The 19,651-nt window shown below is 36.4% G+C and overlaps 1 protein-coding gene across 1 annotated transcript; it reads right to left on the reverse strand.

Annotated features, from left to right (window-relative positions):
- Positions 1-3,027: 3,027 nt before the first annotated feature.
- On the reverse strand, positions 3,028-14,893 carry LOC143623804 (uncharacterized). The gene is made up of 3 exons (XM_077094636.1): positions 14,802-14,893; positions 4,130-4,219; positions 3,028-3,790 (listed from the first exon to the last, which is right to left on the reverse strand). Exons 1-3 carry the CDS (start codon positions 14,891-14,893, stop codon positions 3,028-3,030), a joined length of 945 nt encoding a protein of 314 aa, XP_076950751.1.
- Between the last annotated feature and the right edge of the window lie 4,758 nt (positions 14,894-19,651).

Below are 19,651 nucleotides of genomic sequence, written 5' to 3' on the forward strand. Positions count from 1 at the left end.
TAGATAGGATAGATGGGCCTAAGATCCATGGGCCAATGGTATAAATATCCTAAAACCCTAACCTCTCCATCCATCTTTTTCATTTTACACCATAGCCTCCATCATAAAAAACACACACTTAAGCCAAACACTCTCTACACTATTCCTTTCAACAATCCAAGACCAACCGAAGGTAAGAGATCATTTATCTAAGCTAACCCACCATATTAGAACCCGACACCGCAGCCCCGGGATGCTAAATGAGCCGTTTGGATCTAGATATAGCTTTATTCGGGTGTTTAATCAACCAAAAACGAGCTTAAGGGCCACCTTAACTCATATATGGACACCCCAAAGCTACCAAGGTCATAAACGATCAAACCCTGACCAACCATGGTGGTTAACGGCGGCTAACGGCGCCAAAATCGAAGAAAAACCCCAAAAACACAAAAGATGAAGCTGAACCGGACTTGTATGGCGTATAAGTACATACGGCGTATATGTATAAGCAACGCATAAGTATGACAACGCATAAGTATGGCGTATATGTATAAGTTGCAACGTGTAAGTACATATGCCCGTATATGTATGTAGCGATGTGTATGTATGCCATAACGTATATGTATGCATGCAACGTATATGTCTATTACGTATATGTATGCTTGCAACGTGTATGTATATATAAACGTATAGAATGCCTGCAACGTGTACGTATACCACGTATATGTATGGTGTATGTATAGAATGTATATGTATGGACGTATATGTACGACTTATGTGCCAAGACAACTTACACGTTGGACAGGACTTACACGCCCAATTAACTTATACGCCAGCTTAACTTATACGCTAGTAAGACTTAACCGATAAATTAATTTTATAAAATAAACGAAGGATAAACAACATATACGTACGTAAACGATAGATATGGACTTATATGATGGTTAAGATAAGAATAAGTAAATAATTAATAATGAAAGGTAACATTTAAAATGAAGATTTGATTTGATTAAAAAATTGAACCTCGGTTTTTCTAATTAGGTTTTTGGTAAAGACTTATTAAGGAAAATAAAATTTTTTCAAGCTGAACTGACAGCTTAACCCCAGGCAGGGGATCAGCCCCTTGGACCCCCACTGCCAGGGGCACTGCCCCCGGACCTCCGTAGCTAGGGGTTACAATAACCTATAAATATGATATGGATAGGGCTATTTAATTGATACATGTAATTGTTATACAGTTAGCCACCCCTAATTAAAGAAATGAGTTACCATTAACTCTGAAAGGAATCAGACCCAGGTGAGTTTCTAGCCCCATTTTCTTGTTATGTTTTCGGGGCTGTGTGCATACTCAATATGATTAGCTAATACAATTACCTTAAGTGGTAAGTGTATGCTATGTGAATGTTTATGTATGATGTATGTATGATATATGAATGTATACGAATGATGTATGTATGATATAAGAATGATGTAGAAAAGATTAAGAGTTTGTATATAATAATATAAAAGAAAAGGAAGGTATGTATGAATTGATGGCAAAAGGGTGACAGACCCTAATAATATCTGTGAAAAAGGGTGGCAGACTCTAACAATATCTGTGAAGAAGGGTGACAGACCCTAATAATATCTGTGAAGGAGGGTGACAGACCCTAATAATATCTGTGAGGTTATAGGGCGAAAGACTCTTTAAAATGTATAAGTATATATGTAAAGTAAGATTAAAATATGAAAGAAAGGAAGAATGAAAGTAAGAATGAAGGTATATACTTATGTATGTATGAAAGAAAGATAAACAGGTTAAGCAAGTAATATGTATCTTCGGATACGTATAAGTAAGTATGTGAATGTATGGTATATTGCCTGATTAACTAGAACTCACTCAGCGTAGCTAACTTTTAGTATGCACGCAGATGAGCAAGATGAGACAGTTGGCTTGAGGAGGTCACATGGCAGAAGAATAAAAAAGGTGACATCGGAAGACTGAATTTTAATGTTTGAACTTATAGATATGTTTTATATTGTTTAAATTTTAAGACTTATGAATGGTTGGCATTTATTTATTCCGCGAAAGGTTTTAATTAACTCTGATATTTAGAACTGTATTTATGTGTAAATCCAACGCCAATATAGGGCACCGGGAATGGGAACTTACATTTTTAAGCATAGATTTATGATTTAATAATTAAAAAAGTTACTTTGTAAAATGAAAGCATTCTACTTTTGTTTTTCTTTATAATCTTCAACAATATACATTTGAAATTATATATTCTTTTCAATCTTTAACAAACATGGTTTGTTGTTAAAGTTTGGATTTCACCAAGTATTTTGGAATATATAGTAAAATAATATGTTAATATTTATTTTATTAAAAATTTATAAATATTTAAATAATATGTAAAAGGAAAGTGAATATGGACATGTATTATGATTAATTAAGATATTAGTTTTGAAGGGAAAAAAGTTGTGAGGTTTAACCATAAACTGACACGTGTCATAATTATTTTACTTTATTAGAATATGTAGATATATGTCGAAACGTTATATTCATTTTTTAATATTATAAAAATATAAGTTATGTTTTATTTTTTAAGTCAAACTCGGCCCAAGTTGACCGAATAAATTTGATTCTGGTTGAAGCTGACCATCTTTGAATTCTTAGTACCTAGGTGGAGTTAAAGAAAACTCCCCTCGGTGGCATACTTTGTAGGGAGTACTCGGCCTTGGAGACCTATATTCACTATACATGGTTTGAACCAGTGGCGGACCCAGCAATTTTTGACAATGGAGTCCTATTTTTTTCGGTTTTCAAATTTTCGGGTCGGGTCGAGAGTTGAGACGAGAAACATAATAAAAAAACAATATCATAATAAAATACACAAAATACGATATCATTCAAAACGATAAAAAAAACATTACAAGTTCTTAGAGTTGTTCTCTACGACTTTTCATGTTTTGAAAACGAACCATTACCTCTTCGACCGTAACGTTGGCAAGAATCTCCCTTTCGATATAACAAATGCAAGCGTCGTTCATATAATCATCACCCATCTAATTACGTAAACCCGTCTTCACACGTTTCATTGATGAAAAACACCTCTCAACACTTGCCGTTGCAACCAGTAGAACTTGTGTTAACTTTAATAAACGATTGACCAATGGATATCCCAAATGTTTATTTGTTTCCACCATTTTTTGTGCAAGATTAGATACACCATTCATGTTGGCAAACATTTCATCACCTTTCAAATTAATAATATAGTTGTCTAACTCAATAATAAGATTCTCTCTTTCTTCATAACTAAAATCACGCGGATACAACTCGGCCAACCTTAATATCTTTTGGGCATTAAATGCACGAAAACTATCGTCCGGGCTCAAACAACCGATACACATAAGTAATTCAGTGGTTACCTCATTAAAACGGTTTCCAAGATCTTGTATTTGCATATCTAATACCGTGTTGAAATTTTCAACCTCATAATAATAACGATTGGTGATACAAGTCTTTTTTCTTTTATATTTTGGGTCAACGTATTCATCTTCCATGTTAATAATTTCAATCTCATTTTTTTCACAGAAAGATGAAAGTGGAGCAAACCCTTCAAGTCTAAATGTTTGTAGTTGTTGCTTCGCTGCGTTGACCATTTGAATTGCATTCACTATATCTTGATCCTTTCGTTGAAGAGCTTGAGACAAAAAATTAGTAATCCCCAAAACGTGCTTCATCAAATGTAAATAATATGCAAAATCATAATAAGCCTTCATGTATGTCCAAATTCCATTTGCTTGTCTTTGGTGAACATTACTGTAACTGGAATTTCGAATATATTCAAGCACTTCAATAATAGATGGATATAGTTGAACCAAACACACAAGTGTCTTGTGATGAGAGCTCCAACGCGTATCTCAGGCTCGTGCAAGAGAAATTTCTTGATTTAAACCACTCCCGGTTTCAACTTCTTCATGACCTATCGCTTCTTTTAATTTCTCTTTTTGACTTTCTCGAATCATATCTATTCGTTTGCAAGATGAACAAACCACATTTGTCAAAGTTGATACCTTATCAAAAAATAAAAAAATGTCATCATGTTTGTTCGCAAGGGCCACAACAACTAGTTGGAGTTGGTGAGCAAAACAATGTATATAATACGCCGAAGAATTATCCTTCAAAACTAAAGCTTTCAAACCATTAAACTCACCAGCCATATTGCTAGCACCATCATACCCTTGACCTCTAACCCTTGACAAACTCAAATTATTGTGAAAATAATTCATCAATATCCGATTTCAGACAAGTCGTAGATGTTTCCATGACATGAACAAGGCCAGTGAATCGTTCTTTAACAACTCCATATTTGTCAACATATCTCAAAACGACAACCATTTGTTCCATTTTAGATATATCCCGAGACTCATCAACTAATATAGAAAACACATCATCACCTAGTTCTTCAAAAATCCTTTTTAAAACTTCTTGTGTAAAACAATTACATATGTCTTTCAAAATTTTGGGAGACGTCATTTGATTATTCCTCGTAGCATTTCCTAATATAACCTTACCAATGGACTTGTTTAATTCACCCAATAATCTTAAAAACTCCAAGAAAATGTCCTTTATAAATTGAAGTTTCAGACTCATCATGACCACGGAAAGCTATCGCACCATTCAAAAAAGCTTTAGCAAGAATAATCGAGGTGCTTAATCAGATTCTATACTCGTCACTATTTTTTTTCTTTTCTTTTGAAAGGCAAACCTATAGATTGTTTTGGTCGAAGAAAGTCTTCACATTTTTTAAGTGCTCTGTTGTGATAACTATTCAGCTTACCCACATGACCAACCAATCTCTCTCGTTTGTTCCAACCATAAAATCCATCGGTCACAAATGCATCTTCTTGACCATTTTCCTGAACAAGTAACAAACCAAGTAGAAAACTTTATCCGCCTTTACACTATACTCTAACCAATATTTGAAGCTAGCAAACCATTCAGGATTAAAACTTCTTAGTTTACCACCAATATCTCGTTTTGGATAATCATGACCTTGCGGTTGACAAGCACCTTTACTCAAATATGAACATCTATTTTCATCTCTTTGGTTAACATGATAAGATGAAATCGGTTTCCGTTAAGAGGGATCCCATGGAAGGTCTTTCAAATCAATTTTCTTAGATGTATTACTTGAAGAAGATGAGGGCTCAAACTTTCTTTTCAATAATTCTTGCATAATTAACCCTAAAATTCAAGTTTTTAAGAAAAATAAGTCACAATCTGAAAAAAATATACAACATACAATAACCAACATGAGTACAATCATATATAAAATCAATCAACTAATTAGCACTAAAATTACCTTTTGTATGAGACAAAATCAAAGGAAACAAAGACTTATATGACCAGAGAGGGGTGAACGGTGGCTGGAGTGAGGCGGAGCCTGGCGGAGATGGGCAGAGATGGGCGGAGGCTGGCCGGAAAAACTGAGGCGTGAGTTAAGGTTGAGAAGTGGGGTTGAGATATGTGTGGTGGAATATGATACATGTTATGTATGTTGTATGTCTTATGGAAGTTGGGATGTTAAAAGTTAAAACCCATAGGTCAAAAGTGATATAGAGTAAGTAAAAAAAACGAAATGCATAAAAACGGGAATTTGCAAGGCTCGAACTCGGGTCTTTCACTTGGTAAAGCAGGGGAGTTTCCATCAAACTGGGATGGTAATATGGATATGGGGTCCTTCAAAAAATTATTATATCGCTTCTAAGAAATTTATAAAAAACATTGGTGTCCCGGGACACCGTAGGTTACTACGTGGGTCCGCCCCTAGTTTGAACCCTTGACCTCCAATTTCATACCTTAACCACCTTATCACCTCACCCAAGTAAACTTTTGTTACAAAATGTCCCAAACACATTTTTTTCTATTAAAATGTCTATTAAATATAGCTAGTAAACATTTCTGCGTGTTGTGGAGGGAACGCTGATACGCGTTCCACTGTGTGTGTCACACCCCGACTGACGTCAGAATTTATGCCGAGTCGTAACGTATAGGTTGCATATAACACATGTGACACTATTAAGCGACAATATTATCATTATCATATTAAATCTCAAGTACACATTTTTAAAATGGAGATAACATGATAACAAAGCAAACTAACTATTACATCATTTTATTGAAGTAATGTAAAGGCAATCTAATGTCTTCAATCTTGGTGAATGCATCAAACTATTGTGCCAGTAGCATATACAAAAATAATGTTCAACTATGAGTAGTTGGTGAACTTCCCACTAGTTTGATATAATATAATGTGAGGCAAAATCATACATTTTCATGAACCTCCATATTAGACAAGCAAATAATGAAATATGTAAAATTATCGATGACGCCCTTTTCTATTTGAAATAAAGTCTAAATAGTAAACGGGAACGTATGATCATACTTATTGAGGCTACTGTGGCTATGGAGCAATAATAAACACAAATCAATCAATGAGTCATAATACATACAAGTAAGTACTAAAACACAAGTCCATTATGTGAATTGTAGTTTGACGCAATGTGGCTTAATAAATCTAAGTGCTTTGCTAGGATATATATGCTACCCCCAAAATATTTGAAAGAGTTAAAGGGGGTGTGAGAATATCACTTGTTAAATAAGCGAGAATGAGAAAATAAGTGAAGATGCCTTAAGTGAGTGAACCAACAAGGTTCTGTTCGACGGTCGACCCTAGATAAATATATAACTAGGATCAAAATGAGGTTGAGGAAGAATAAGGGAAGATGGTGACATGTTCAGTTTACAAATTATTAAACGAAAAGTTTGTTAAAAATGTATTTTTTTATTCTATTTTTTGAAGTTAAGTTGGAAAAGATTAGTTACTTGATTTTTAGTCAATTCATTTTAATTTTACGAAAAAACTGTAAGTTATAATATTTATTAGTTAATTTTAATTAGTTCGGTTCATTTATGAACCAATCATTATTTAAGAAAACAAGTTTAACGAGTGGTTCGTTTTTGTTCGGATATGAACTCTATCTTGAGTCATGAAGTGACATATTGGAAAATTATAGTTTTGTTTATTAATTTTGCGAAATTTTTTTAAAAACTTTTATAACCGAACATTAGACAAGCCGACAAGCGGTAGTGAAACACAACCACGGTTGTCAACATAGAGTGACAATATGTTGATGATCACATGATATGTTGTACAGAAAATATACAATAAATTACCCGAGGATGGAATTGCAATGAAGAAAGAAGAACTTGAACGATTTGACTTTCTTGGTCAAACTTGGTCGTTGGCACAAATTGGGAAGCAGGAACACGATTGAGAGTGTAAAATGTTGTGGGAAACAATTTGCAGAAGCTTAGAGGGGGGTTATATAGGATGAATTTCGTTAATAACAAGGTTGGAGTGAATAATTGCATTAGCTAGTCTCAAGCAATAATAATCACCAATATTAATGAGTTTTGACCCGATTGACGCAAAAGGATGTTAATTAAAAACCAGATAAAAGTCTAGGTTTATCCAAGACTTGAAAAAACGAGTTAAGAGGTTGGAAATCAGAGAGGAGGTGGTCAAGGCGGTTGACTTGCAAAGAAAGTCTGCACAAGTGTGCTTGTCGCGCCACGCGACAAGCTAGGCTGCTCGCCCTGCGTGACGTTGAGAGGTCAGTCAAACCAAGTCAATAAAAACTACGCCGCGCGCGAAGGCGTTCTTCAGAGGAAAAAGAGTTTAGAAAATTCGCATTTTAGTCCCTGGACTTAGGTTTAAGCTCATTTCGAGCATAGAACTTGATTTAACGATATTTCGACATGCGGTTGGAATAAGAACAGCATAAATTTAAAACTAAAATAACACAACATAATACACAATAAAGGCGAGATTTTATTAACATTTGTGGATCCAAATATAAAAATTTAAAAACGGGTCGGGTTTTCGGGTTTGAAAAATGACTTATGTAACAATGGGTACGTTGATTAAACATAAAGTGAATAGAGTTTTTCTGCTTGTTACGAGGGCTTTGTTATAATAAAATTTGAATTTATATTGATACGTAGGTGTTAGGGCAAATAATTCTGACACTGAGGATATGTTATTTTGCTGACAGATCTGGATCTATTATCCTTCTGAAGGGCTCCGGAGCTGTGACAGGATCAAGAATCCTCAGCAGTCGGTATTATTAACAATTGTTTCATGTGTGTAGGTTGTTATTTGATGAAGGTAACGGATCTAAGACTCAGTCTACAGCCTAATTCGCTACTTGGACTCCTCAAGCACGTGGTCAAATGCATGAAGGAAGAGAGTGGAGAAGATGTCGGATTAGTAGGAACTAGTTGTTATTTTCTTTTATTATTTAAATTGAGTTACGATCAATGCTAGGTAACACATAAGCACACTGGCATACTCTAGCTGATTATTCTCTGTAACCACACACACTTAGTATCGTTGTATTCATTGATCTATAACTCCACCCGTTGTAACCTTTTTGATATTAATAACGTGCTGATCGACGAGTTGTCATCACCCGAGGTTTTTTTCCTTTGATCTAATCAAGATCAAGGGGTTTTTCCTCGCAACAAATCGTTGTGTTCATCTCAATTTCGTTCATAAAATCGTTAATATCATCATAGCACTATACCTCACAACTACGGATTTGGATACATTATCCTTAGCAGATTTTTGTCCAAAACAATTCGGCGCTCACCATGGGGCAATTGGTGCTATAATCCATATTATTCCTATCAATTCTCAATTTTTCATACCCATATTACTTTCAATGGCCTCTTAATCAACCTCTGCTTCATCAACCATGCCGTCTTCGGTTCCTCTCTCATCAAGAACCTTGCCACCGATGCCTCCGCCAATCACGGGAGCACCACGAGCTACTGTTGCTGGGAACAAGACACAACTACCAGTCTTCTAGAGCTCAAAAACTACCGCTGCCACTTCGGTAGTTAACACTAACAATGATGTTTCTAATATGTTTTCGCAGGTCAAAGCATACATGGAGCAGCAAAACAAGACTAACCTGAAGATCCTTCGGGAGATTAAAGATCTCAAGAAGACTAAGAGGCCAGCAGAGGATCAAACTCCTCTAGTGCCTAGGATGCTGGATTTCACCACTCCAGAATCCTTGGCTCAGTTCACGCAAGGATCATCTATCTTCCAGCAAGGATCCATGGGTTAACAAACTCAAGGATCCTCGATCGTTCAACCAGGATCATCCATCCTTCAACCGGGGTCCATGGGTCAGTTAGCTCAAGGATCCTCAACCTTTTAGCAAGGATCATCCATCCTTCAACCGGGGTCCATGGGTCCGTTAGCTCAAGGATCCTCTACCTTTCAGCAAGGATCATTGTTCCTCCAACCAAGATCCTAAGAATCATATCCTCAGGGATCCTTCAACTCTCAACCACTTGGATCCTTTATCCCTAATCAAGGATCCTTCCTCCAGGATCAAAGATCCTCAGGGGTTCAACATCATCGATCCTCTAAGGTCCATGGAGGAGATATAATCCCCATGCAGACCATAGCCTCTGGCGAACCAACTCCTATAGCAGACGCTTCTTACCTCAGCTACTCATCCGAGATGCCAACCTTCACCCAGCAAATTAGTAACTTATATGATCATATATCCTTAGATGCTAACCGTGGTTCCGTGCAGGATGCAGGTATCAACCAAGCTATGGCTAAGGAACTACAAAATCTTAAGGATATGATGATATCCAGCATACCCGGGGTGATCCGTCCAATTCCCGAGATACCAGAAGGGAGCCACACGTTATCCAATTTGCTCCACCTATCTGTGATGCTGAAATCCCGAAGCGATTCCAGACCCCCAACATGAAGACTTATGATGGGACCACTGATCCTGAGGAACATGTAGCTCAGTACAGAGAAAGGATGGAAATCAATCCTATTCCTGAGAGACTCAAGGAAGCTTGTTTATGCAAGGGTTTCGGATCCACAATGACAGGATTTGCATTAAAATGGCTGCAAAGTCTTCTTCCCTTTTCAGTTTCATTCTCACACTTAGTTAACTTGTTCAACATTCAATTTTCCTATAGTAGGAAATTTGAGAAGTTAACTAGTGATTTATACCGAGTTATCCAACCTAGTGATGAATCCCTTAGGGATTTTGTTACAAGGTTTGGCAGGGAAGCTCTAGAAATCCCTAATCTTGACATGGCTACTGCTGTTGAAGCGTTCAAGATGGGACTTCAGAGGGGACTTCAGAGGGGCTCCCCCTTTTATGATGATCTTGTGATGACTCCTTGCAGGTCCTTAGATGAAGTCAGAAACAGGGCACTTAGATTCATACTGTTGGAAGATGACAAAAGGATCCAGGATCATCTGGGGAATCAAACAAAGCAAGAATCTCCCGACAAGAAAAAAAGGATCTCGTTCAAGAACAACAACTCGAAGCCCTATTCCAAATTCAACAATCAAAACGTTCGAGCTATTGAAGAAGAGGATGATGATGAGGATTACCCCAACATCTCAGAATATTGCTTCAATAGATACTCATGGTTTAATTTGTGCCATGAAGGATCTACATGAGAAAGCGAGGTGGCCCTGAAAGACGAAAAGTCAACCACCTTCAGACACAAGTCCAAATGGTGTGCTTTCCATGAAGATTTTGGCCACATGACGGACGATTGTATCGGTTTAAGGAGGGAAATTGGATACCTCCTGAGCAAGGGCCACTTCAAGGAGCTATTGGGAAGAAAAAAGTCAAGGATCCAGGATCCTGAAGATGTTCCTCAAAAAGCAACTCCGCCCCCACCAGATGCTCAAGTGATCAACTTCATTTCCGGTGGCTCAGACATATGTGGAACTTCTTTCTCCGCAGCAAAGAGGCTGGCCAAAGAGACCAAGTTGGATGACGGGGAACGACCAGTTATATCCACCACCTTGACAACAGACAAAAGTATTTTCTTTGATGAAGAAGATAAATCAAGCATCCAGGATCCTCATCATGACGGTTTGATTGTTACTTTGTTTATTGCTAACCATTATGTACGCAGGATCCTTGTCGATGGTGGAAGCTCGGTCAACATCATTCAACACGATGTGCTCTAGAAGATGAATATGCCAGACTCGGAGATCATCCCAAGGACATCGGTGTTAGTCGGTTTCAGTGGTGAAACCAAGAAAACATTGGGGACATCAAACTCCCAATATACGTAGAAGGGTTATAGATAAGGATAGATGGTGTGGCCTTTCTTGTTGCAATGTTATTTTAGGCAGGCCTTGGCTACATGGGATGAAGGTTGTGGCCTCTACTTACCATCAATGCATCAAACTACCAACTCCTTGGGGAGTAGTAAGGATAGATGGTTACCAGGTCGAAGCTAAGAACTACTACTCTTCATCAATAAAGCCAACAACTAAACAAACGATAACATAGCAACCACAAAAACATCCTAGGGACGTGATGGAAGCTCGTGAGAAGGACTTAAAGGAGGTATCCTTGGACCCCGAGGATCCAGATGCAAAAGTGTTCCTATGATCCGGTATCCCTAGTGAGATTAAGGAGGATATGATATCCTTCTTAAAGCGAAGAAAATCCACATTTGCTTTCAAATATTCAGACATGACAGGTATTACTAAGGAGGTAATTACTCACAAGTGTTTTGGACAAAAATCCGCTAAGGATAATGTATCCAAATCTGTTATGTGAGGATTAGTGCTATGATGATAATAATGAATATATGAACGGAAAAGAGATGAACACTGTGATTTGTTACGAGGAAAAGCCCTTGATCTTGGTCGGATCGCCGGCACAAAAACCCCGGGTGATGACAAATCGTCTATCACCACTTTATTAATCAAAAAACAAGGTTACAAGGGTTGGATGCTTTGATCAGTGATTACAATGACGTCTAAGTGTGTGTGTATGCTGCTGAATTCGTAGTGAATTGTCTGTGTTTTCCTAGCTGATCATAGCCTCAATATATACATGGAATAGAATAACTAATTCTCCTATTTTCTAGCCTTCAATCAAACCTTTCCTTAATTATTGTTGTTTCCTTCATTATCCACGAGTTTTATTAATTTGATTGCGAGATTACAGGTTGGACTTGGTCATTAGCCGTTGTACCTACCAAAAATATCAACATAACAAAGGAAAATCGTTAATAAATAATAAGTACTGAGGATCATTGATCCTGACAGGATCTGCAACATATTCTAAGGATAATTGATCCAGATTATATGCCAGGATAACATATCCACAGTGTCAAATTTCCCTGCACTAACAATTGCCCCGAAAATGGTGGTTGTGATAAGATCACAGTTGTCATTTTGCTTTTGAAATCAAACTTCCTGCAAAATAGATGAGATTTGACAAGCTGGATATACTTTTTATATATCAATGGAGTTTCCTTGGGGACTTCCCTTTCGGCTGTTTATCCTTCTCCCATAAGTATCGATCCTTCTGTGATCCTTGTAATTGAATTTAGGATACCTGATGCAAATAACTTATGATATTAACTGGGATTAAACCCAACAAACTGGAGACAAACCCATAGAATAAACTGGGGACAAGCCCGTTCAACTGGGGACAAGCCCGTGTAACTGGGAAAAAGCCCGTGCAACTGGGGACAAGCCCGTGTAACTGGGGACAAGCCCAAAAATTGGGGAAAAGCCCAAAATGGGGACTGGCCCAAATATACGGATGTCAACTAGGGACTCGCCCAAACCGGGATTTAGCCTAAACGTGAGATAACATGAAAATGTTATAAACCGGTGGTATGGTACATCTACCATAAATCGTAGGATCCTCTATATAGCCGATAACAATGAAATTGTCAGCCACTAAGCGTGTACTGGTCTCGCTATCCCGGACTATACGTTGGATAGCGTGCGCTACAGGCGAGAGTGTAGAAACTCTAATTCGTAAGAAAGGTGAAAACCTTTAAACCTTGGAAGATATGACCATCGGGGGTCATACCTTAATCGTGGGCTAGGCCAAGGGAAATAGTAAAGTACCTTAAAAGTAAAGGAGAGGTGGCCAACCTCTTGATCATTGAATATCTCATTAATATCCTGCATTGTTACTTAAAACTTAGAAAATACAAATGTTAAAAATGTGTTATCCTTAAATAAGCAAAAATAAAAAAAATGAGTAAATGATTAGATAAATATTACCGATTTTAGGATTCTTGACCCTTTAAGGATACTCGATCCTAATAAGAAAAAGTATTTCTTGAGGTGGATAGCATTCCACGCTCTTGGTAACATGTTGCCTTCCATAATGAGCAAATTATATGCCCCATTTCCTGCCTCCGATTCAATCAAATAAGGACCTTCCCACTTGGGTGCTAGCTTCCCATCTGCCAGATTGGTTGTATTCTGGAGGGCTTTTCTCAAGACTAAAATCGAGTATCCTTAAAGGGTCAAGAATCCTAAAATCGGTAATATTTATCTAATCATTTACTCATTTTTTTATTTTTGCTTATTTAAGGATAACACATTTTTAACATTTGTATTTTCTAAGTTTTAAGTAACAATGCAGGATATTAATGAGATATTCAATGATCAAGAGGTTGGCCACCTCTTCTTTACTTTTAAGGTACTAAACTATTTCCCTTTTCCTAGCCCACGAATGGGTATGACCCCCCGATGGTCATATCCTTCAAGGTTTAAAGGTTTTCACCTTTCTTATAAATTAGAGTTTCTACACTCTCGCCTGGAGCGCACACTATCCAACGTATAGTACGGGGCAGCGGGACCAGTACACGCTTAGTGGCTGACAATTTCGTTGTCTTCGGCTATACAGAGGATCCTACGATTTATGGTAGACGTACCATACCACCGGTTTATAACATTTTCATGTTATCTCACGTTTGGGCTAAATCCCGGTTTAGGCGAGTCCTCTATTAACATCCGTATATTGGGCCAGTCCCTAGTTTGGGCTTATCCCCAGTTTGGGTTTGTCCCCAGTTTGGGCTTGTCCCCAGTTCACGAGCTTGTCCTTAGTTCACGGGCTTGTCCCCAGTTGCACGGGCATGTCCCCAGTTTATTATTTGGGCTTGTCCCCAGCTTAACAGGTTTAACCCCAATTAATCTTATAAGCTCTTTGCAACAGATGTTCTAAGTTCAATAACAAGAATCGAGACTTATGGATTCAAAATCCTTAGCTAATTTCTACAAGGATCACCAAAGGTTCTATAACTATGGTAACTTAGGTCTACTTAGACCTTATGGTATGATTTTTATTTGCCCATTTACATTTGTTTAACTGAGACCTTATGGTATGATTTTTATTTGCCCATTTACATTTGTTTAACTGAGATTTTTATAAATACTTCTGGTTTCAAAATTTTTGATCTTTGAATTTTTTCTAAGGATATTCTATCCTAAAGTTTTTTCTTTTAAGGATCTTCTATCCTAAAATGTTTGCTCAAGATTGTTTCTTAAAATTTTTAATAAAGCTAAGACTATAATAGACAAACTTTCAAAATAATAAATAACAAGCAAATAGTCAAAAGTTTCATAATATTATTAACATAAGTCACCTAGACTTATCCAAATCTTTAACCCGGATTTCACCATATGAAAAATGGACCATCCATCCGGGTTAAGCAGGTGTTACTAATTGTTCTTAAACTGCAGGAAAATAAAAGTTAGAGGCACCAAAGGCTTCATCCCCACAAAAAGAGGATCCATCCACCTTCGGTACCCCTGAATATTGTCTTGAGGATCAGTGATCCTTAAATCCTAATTACTATTGTTTGTTACAACCAAATAATCCATTAAAAACAACTACAAAAAAATGGGCTCGGGCCTTGTCTTCAATATCCTTCATCGCCCATTCACGCTGCTTCCTCCCCTTCCGCAGCACCCGCTCCTTCACCGGCTTCCACCGCATCCTTGACTCCACTAGTTCCAACCTCGTTCTCCTCAGCCATGTCTGCATCCTCTTTGCCACCAAGAGCCGCCAAAGCAGTCTTCTATTTCTTCACTTCCCAGGTCGTTTTGTCAAAATCAGGATCATCGGCCTCCATTGCCATCTTAATCCTCGCTTGAAACACCGACCTAGCAGCCCACATCTTAGCCTATTCCGTAGTCTGCTTCACTTCTTCTTGGCGCTGGGCTTCTGCTAAGGATAGTTGATCCTCCAACTGCTTTTTGTTCTTAGAAAGCTGGATCAAAGCTTTGTCCTTGGCGACCACAACATTTCCCAGCCCGGACAGCTTCTCACCCATCTGGTTCACTATCTTTTCATAATGATCCTTGAAAGAGTTCATGGCCTGTAACCATCAGAAATAAGGATTAGAAGGATATTGGATCCTTAAATCCAAAACAACAGGATACGGGGTACTTACAGTGAGGACCACATCGAAGTGGGTTTCAGGCTCAAAGGATCTCTTTCTTTTGGAAGCGGCCGACTTGGCTCTAGTAGTTGCAGTTTTCGGCTCAGAACTGGTTGCTGCCTTCAAAGCTTCTTTCTTGATATCTTGAGGAGTAACCATACTATCGATGTCCTCCAAGGAGAACTTGCTAGCGGAATTTTGAGACTTCTTGGCACCTACAAGATTAAGTCAACAGATAAGTATTCTATCTAATTTTATTTATTTTAAATTATTATAAACTTACTTGACATATCGGAGTCTGAGGAGATATCACAGAAAGCTTCGACAAATCGGGCTTGAAAAGTTCTAACCTCAGAATCCAGTGCAAGGAACCGTTTTGTTTTCTCTTCTGTTCCAGGTAGCTTAGCCAAAGAAGGGAAGTTTTCAACTGCAAATAAAGAAGATTCAAAGTTAGATCAGTCATCATGGATCATATCATTGTTAAGGATCTGGGATCCTACCCTTTCTGACCCATTTTAAAGGCAAATCGGTCTCACCGGGTATGGAGTCGCGCTTCACCAAGAAAAACTGATTCCTCCAAAAGGAATCATTCAAGGTGACTTTCAGAATCGGATGGGGTTGTCGAGGTTAGGATTTCAATATGAATCGGGCAGGACCGTGGGTAGTAAGGGTATAAAGGTGAGACAACTCTTGAAGGCCGAAGTCAACTTTTTCCTATTCGATAATTCTTTCAATGGTGCCGAGGACTCTCCAAAGCATGGGCATAGCCTGGATGTAGGATATGCCATTGGAATTGAAGAAGCTTTGTGTGAAAGGAGGGAACAGATACCGATAAGCAATGAGAAAAGGGCAAGCCGGAAAACACACCCAAGTTCGAGAATAGATATCACAACGGACGCCGGAAGCATATGGTCGGAATATGGTTCCCGATGGAAACAGTGAGCGAAACTCATCAATTTAGGGATCTGTGAGCTTACAGCTTTCGATGGATGGATTGGCTATAAGGTCTTGAGGCTGCATCTCTGTCAACCCGAAGTCGTCGGAGGATTGGTCGGACGGCTTAGAAGGAGGGGATAAAGAAGAAGCGAGTGACATTGTTATCGGAAAAATTAAAAGAATGAAGAGAGAAGAAAGGATACCTGATGAGCCGCTTGGATATTTGGTTATAAAAGGGTTATAGGGATCGCATATATAGACGGTGATATTTAATTTCGAGGGTTTGATAATAATAACCCCTGGCATATGTCTTATCATCTACTTTTTCCAGGATTCAAGTTTCAAAATACCAGCTGTAAAGCATAAACACCCGCCATTTTGGGGGCAATTGTAAGGGCAAATAATTCTGACACTGAGGATATGTTATTCTTGCTGACAGATCTGGATCTATTATCCTTCTGAAGGGCTCCGGAGCTGTGACAGGATCAAGGATCCTCAGCAGTATGTATTATTAACAATTGTTTCATGTGTGTAGATTATTATTTAATGAAGGTAACGGCTCTAAGACTCAGTCCACCGCCTAATTCGCTACTTGGACTCCTCAAGCATGTGGTCAAATGCGTGAAGGAAGAGAGTGGAGAGGATGGCGGATTAGTAGGATCTAGTTGTTATTTTCTATTATTATTTAAATTGAGTTAAGATCAATGCTAGGTAACACATAAGCACACTGGCATACTCTAGCTGATTATTCTCTGTAACCACACACTTAGTATCGTTGTATTCATTGATCTATAAGTCCACCCGTTGCAACCTTTTTGATATTAATAAAGTGGTGATCGACGAGTTGTCATCACCCGGGGTTTTTATACTTTGATCAAATCAAGATCAAGGAGTTTATCCTCGCAACAAATCGCTGTGTTCATCTCAATTTCGTTCATACAATCGTTAATATCATCATAGCACTGTACCTCACAACTACATATTTGGATACCTTATCCTTAGCAGATTTTTGTCCAAAACAATAGGCATAAATAAAGTTATTTTTAATTCTTCGTGAAGAAAACAACAATATATTATAAATGAGACGTGTTTTGGTCGTATATTGCATGAAATCGGTATTTATTGAATTAATTTTATGTAGAGACGTACATAGAAACATAGAAACATTATCATTTGTATTCAAATTTAGAGTAACATTACGTTGAAAAATAAGTTAATATATAATATTTAACATACATCGATCTTGAACAAACTTATATATAAGTGTGTTACAACGATTTGTTCAAAATTTAAAGAAATATATAGTATTCTAAAATGTGTAAGAGAATAAAATATATGTCAAAAGAATAATTATAGAAATTAAACATATATTTAAAATCAAACTTGAGAATGAATTGTATATTACTATGAAATAAATTATAAACTTAAAGTATTATTAATATAAAAGTTAGAAATGAAATATTATAACTGTTAAATGAAAAGTAAAATGCCCATACACGTGAGAAGAACTAAATGACTTATTTCATTTACTATTCTATGAATAGTATTTAATGTAAGTAAACTAACATTTAATTTTTAATATATATTCTTACAACTCAAGAAGCGAAATTAATGAAGTGAATGAGAGTTATGGTAGGACCCTAGGTTGCAGATTTGAGGGACTGATTGTGGAGAAGACGAGAGTGTGAAATGAGTGCGAGAAACGACTGGTGACTGTCATCAAAGTTTTGAGTGTTAAAAGGATTCGGCTACTTAATCACGTGTTTTCATGTTATTTACAACTGCTGAATTGAGAAAACGTCTCTACACTCCAACAAAACCATTTCAATCTAGAAATACAAGTATGACCAATAAAATAAAAACAAATACATAAGCTAAATGATATTAGAAACTTATATTAGTTGTACAAGAGCTAAATGTTAGTATGTTTTGATATTTTAATAATTCGGCTTTTTATTTCTGGACTAAATTTATCAAATAAAATATTGTAAGTACCTAAACAAACTTATACTGGTTGAACCACATTGGTACTAATATTTATTTTTATAGCTTATGGTTTTGATAGTATACCATTTGTCATTGATAAAACTGTATTGACCTAACAATTTCGGTATCATTATTCGTTAAACACAAACCCGCTGCAACATCGGTATCAGTATTCATTTAACACAGCTTGCTAACCCAATAATTTACGTTAAAATATTACTCCCTCCGTCCAATTATAAGTGTCCACATTTCCTTTTTTATTTGTCCCATTACAAGTGTTTACTTTCAAAATTTATTTTTAATCAATTTTCAAGTTTACCCTTAAACACACAAAACTAACATTAATAAACAATGTTGATGGACCAACTTTTCAAATGCATCATTGTCATTCGGTAAGGAAAAAAAGTAATCATTCAATCCACTATAAACTTTGTGTATTTCAAACATTAACACTTATAATGGAACGGAGGGAGTACATTATAAACTTGTGCACTTCTGGAATGATACACCATAGCTTGTTTATCATTGATATATATGAGTTAAGTTATTCTATAAATTAATATGAACAAAAAATAAGGACGTGAATAATTTGTTGACTAAAAAACACTTAAAAATAATAAAAACATATTTCAAATGAAATTCTAACCTAGTTTTTTAATTATAATATAATTTTTTTTTATCAATGTTCAACTACGACATTACAAAGTTAAAAACAAGAAAAACCAAAGTTTACATGACTTACTTAGCTTTATAAAAGTTGTGTCAAAACAATTCGTACTTTGCAATAATCTGTTCGCAATTAACTTAAATAAAACATTTAAAAACATTAAAGGTTTAAAATGTGTCAAAACAATTATTACTTTGCAATAATTTGTAGACCATACGAATCACCAGTATATATAAAAAGCATTTTAACATAAAAATAAACAATTAACATATAAAAAAACAAATAACAGAAAATAAATTCGTGTAATTTTGTTAAGGAAACTTTATAACACCTACGTTGGACATTTATAAATATTATAACATAAATAAAAAGTTATGTAATTAGTCAAAAAAACATCACAAAAAGGAAGAATAAAATTTAATAATAATTATTATTAACTAACAAAACCTTATTTTTATGTAGTTATTTTTATTTAAACTTTGTCTGGTTAGATTAGGAGAGGATTAAAGGCACATGAAACAATGAAAGTGTTTAAGAAAAGACACATTTTGATAAATAGTTTTTTAAAATACACCATATTGGTAAATATTTTTATGAACCATACTCTTTTAGGCTATGTCTAGTGAATGAAATACAAAATATGGCGTTTTGTATATGTGGTGCTCAGTCAATAAGGCGGTGGTTTTTGTTTTAATGATGTGGTAGCTCAATATATATATATATATATATATATATATATATAGGTGAGGGTTATTTTGAGAACC

Source organism: Bidens hawaiensis, unplaced genomic scaffold (genome assembly GCF_021521415.1).
Source record: "Bidens hawaiensis isolate Kalapana, Puna unplaced genomic scaffold, B.hawaiensis_p1.1 tig00003540_1, whole genome shotgun sequence".
NCBI lineage: Eukaryota > Viridiplantae > Streptophyta > Magnoliopsida > Asterales > Asteraceae > Bidens > Bidens hawaiensis.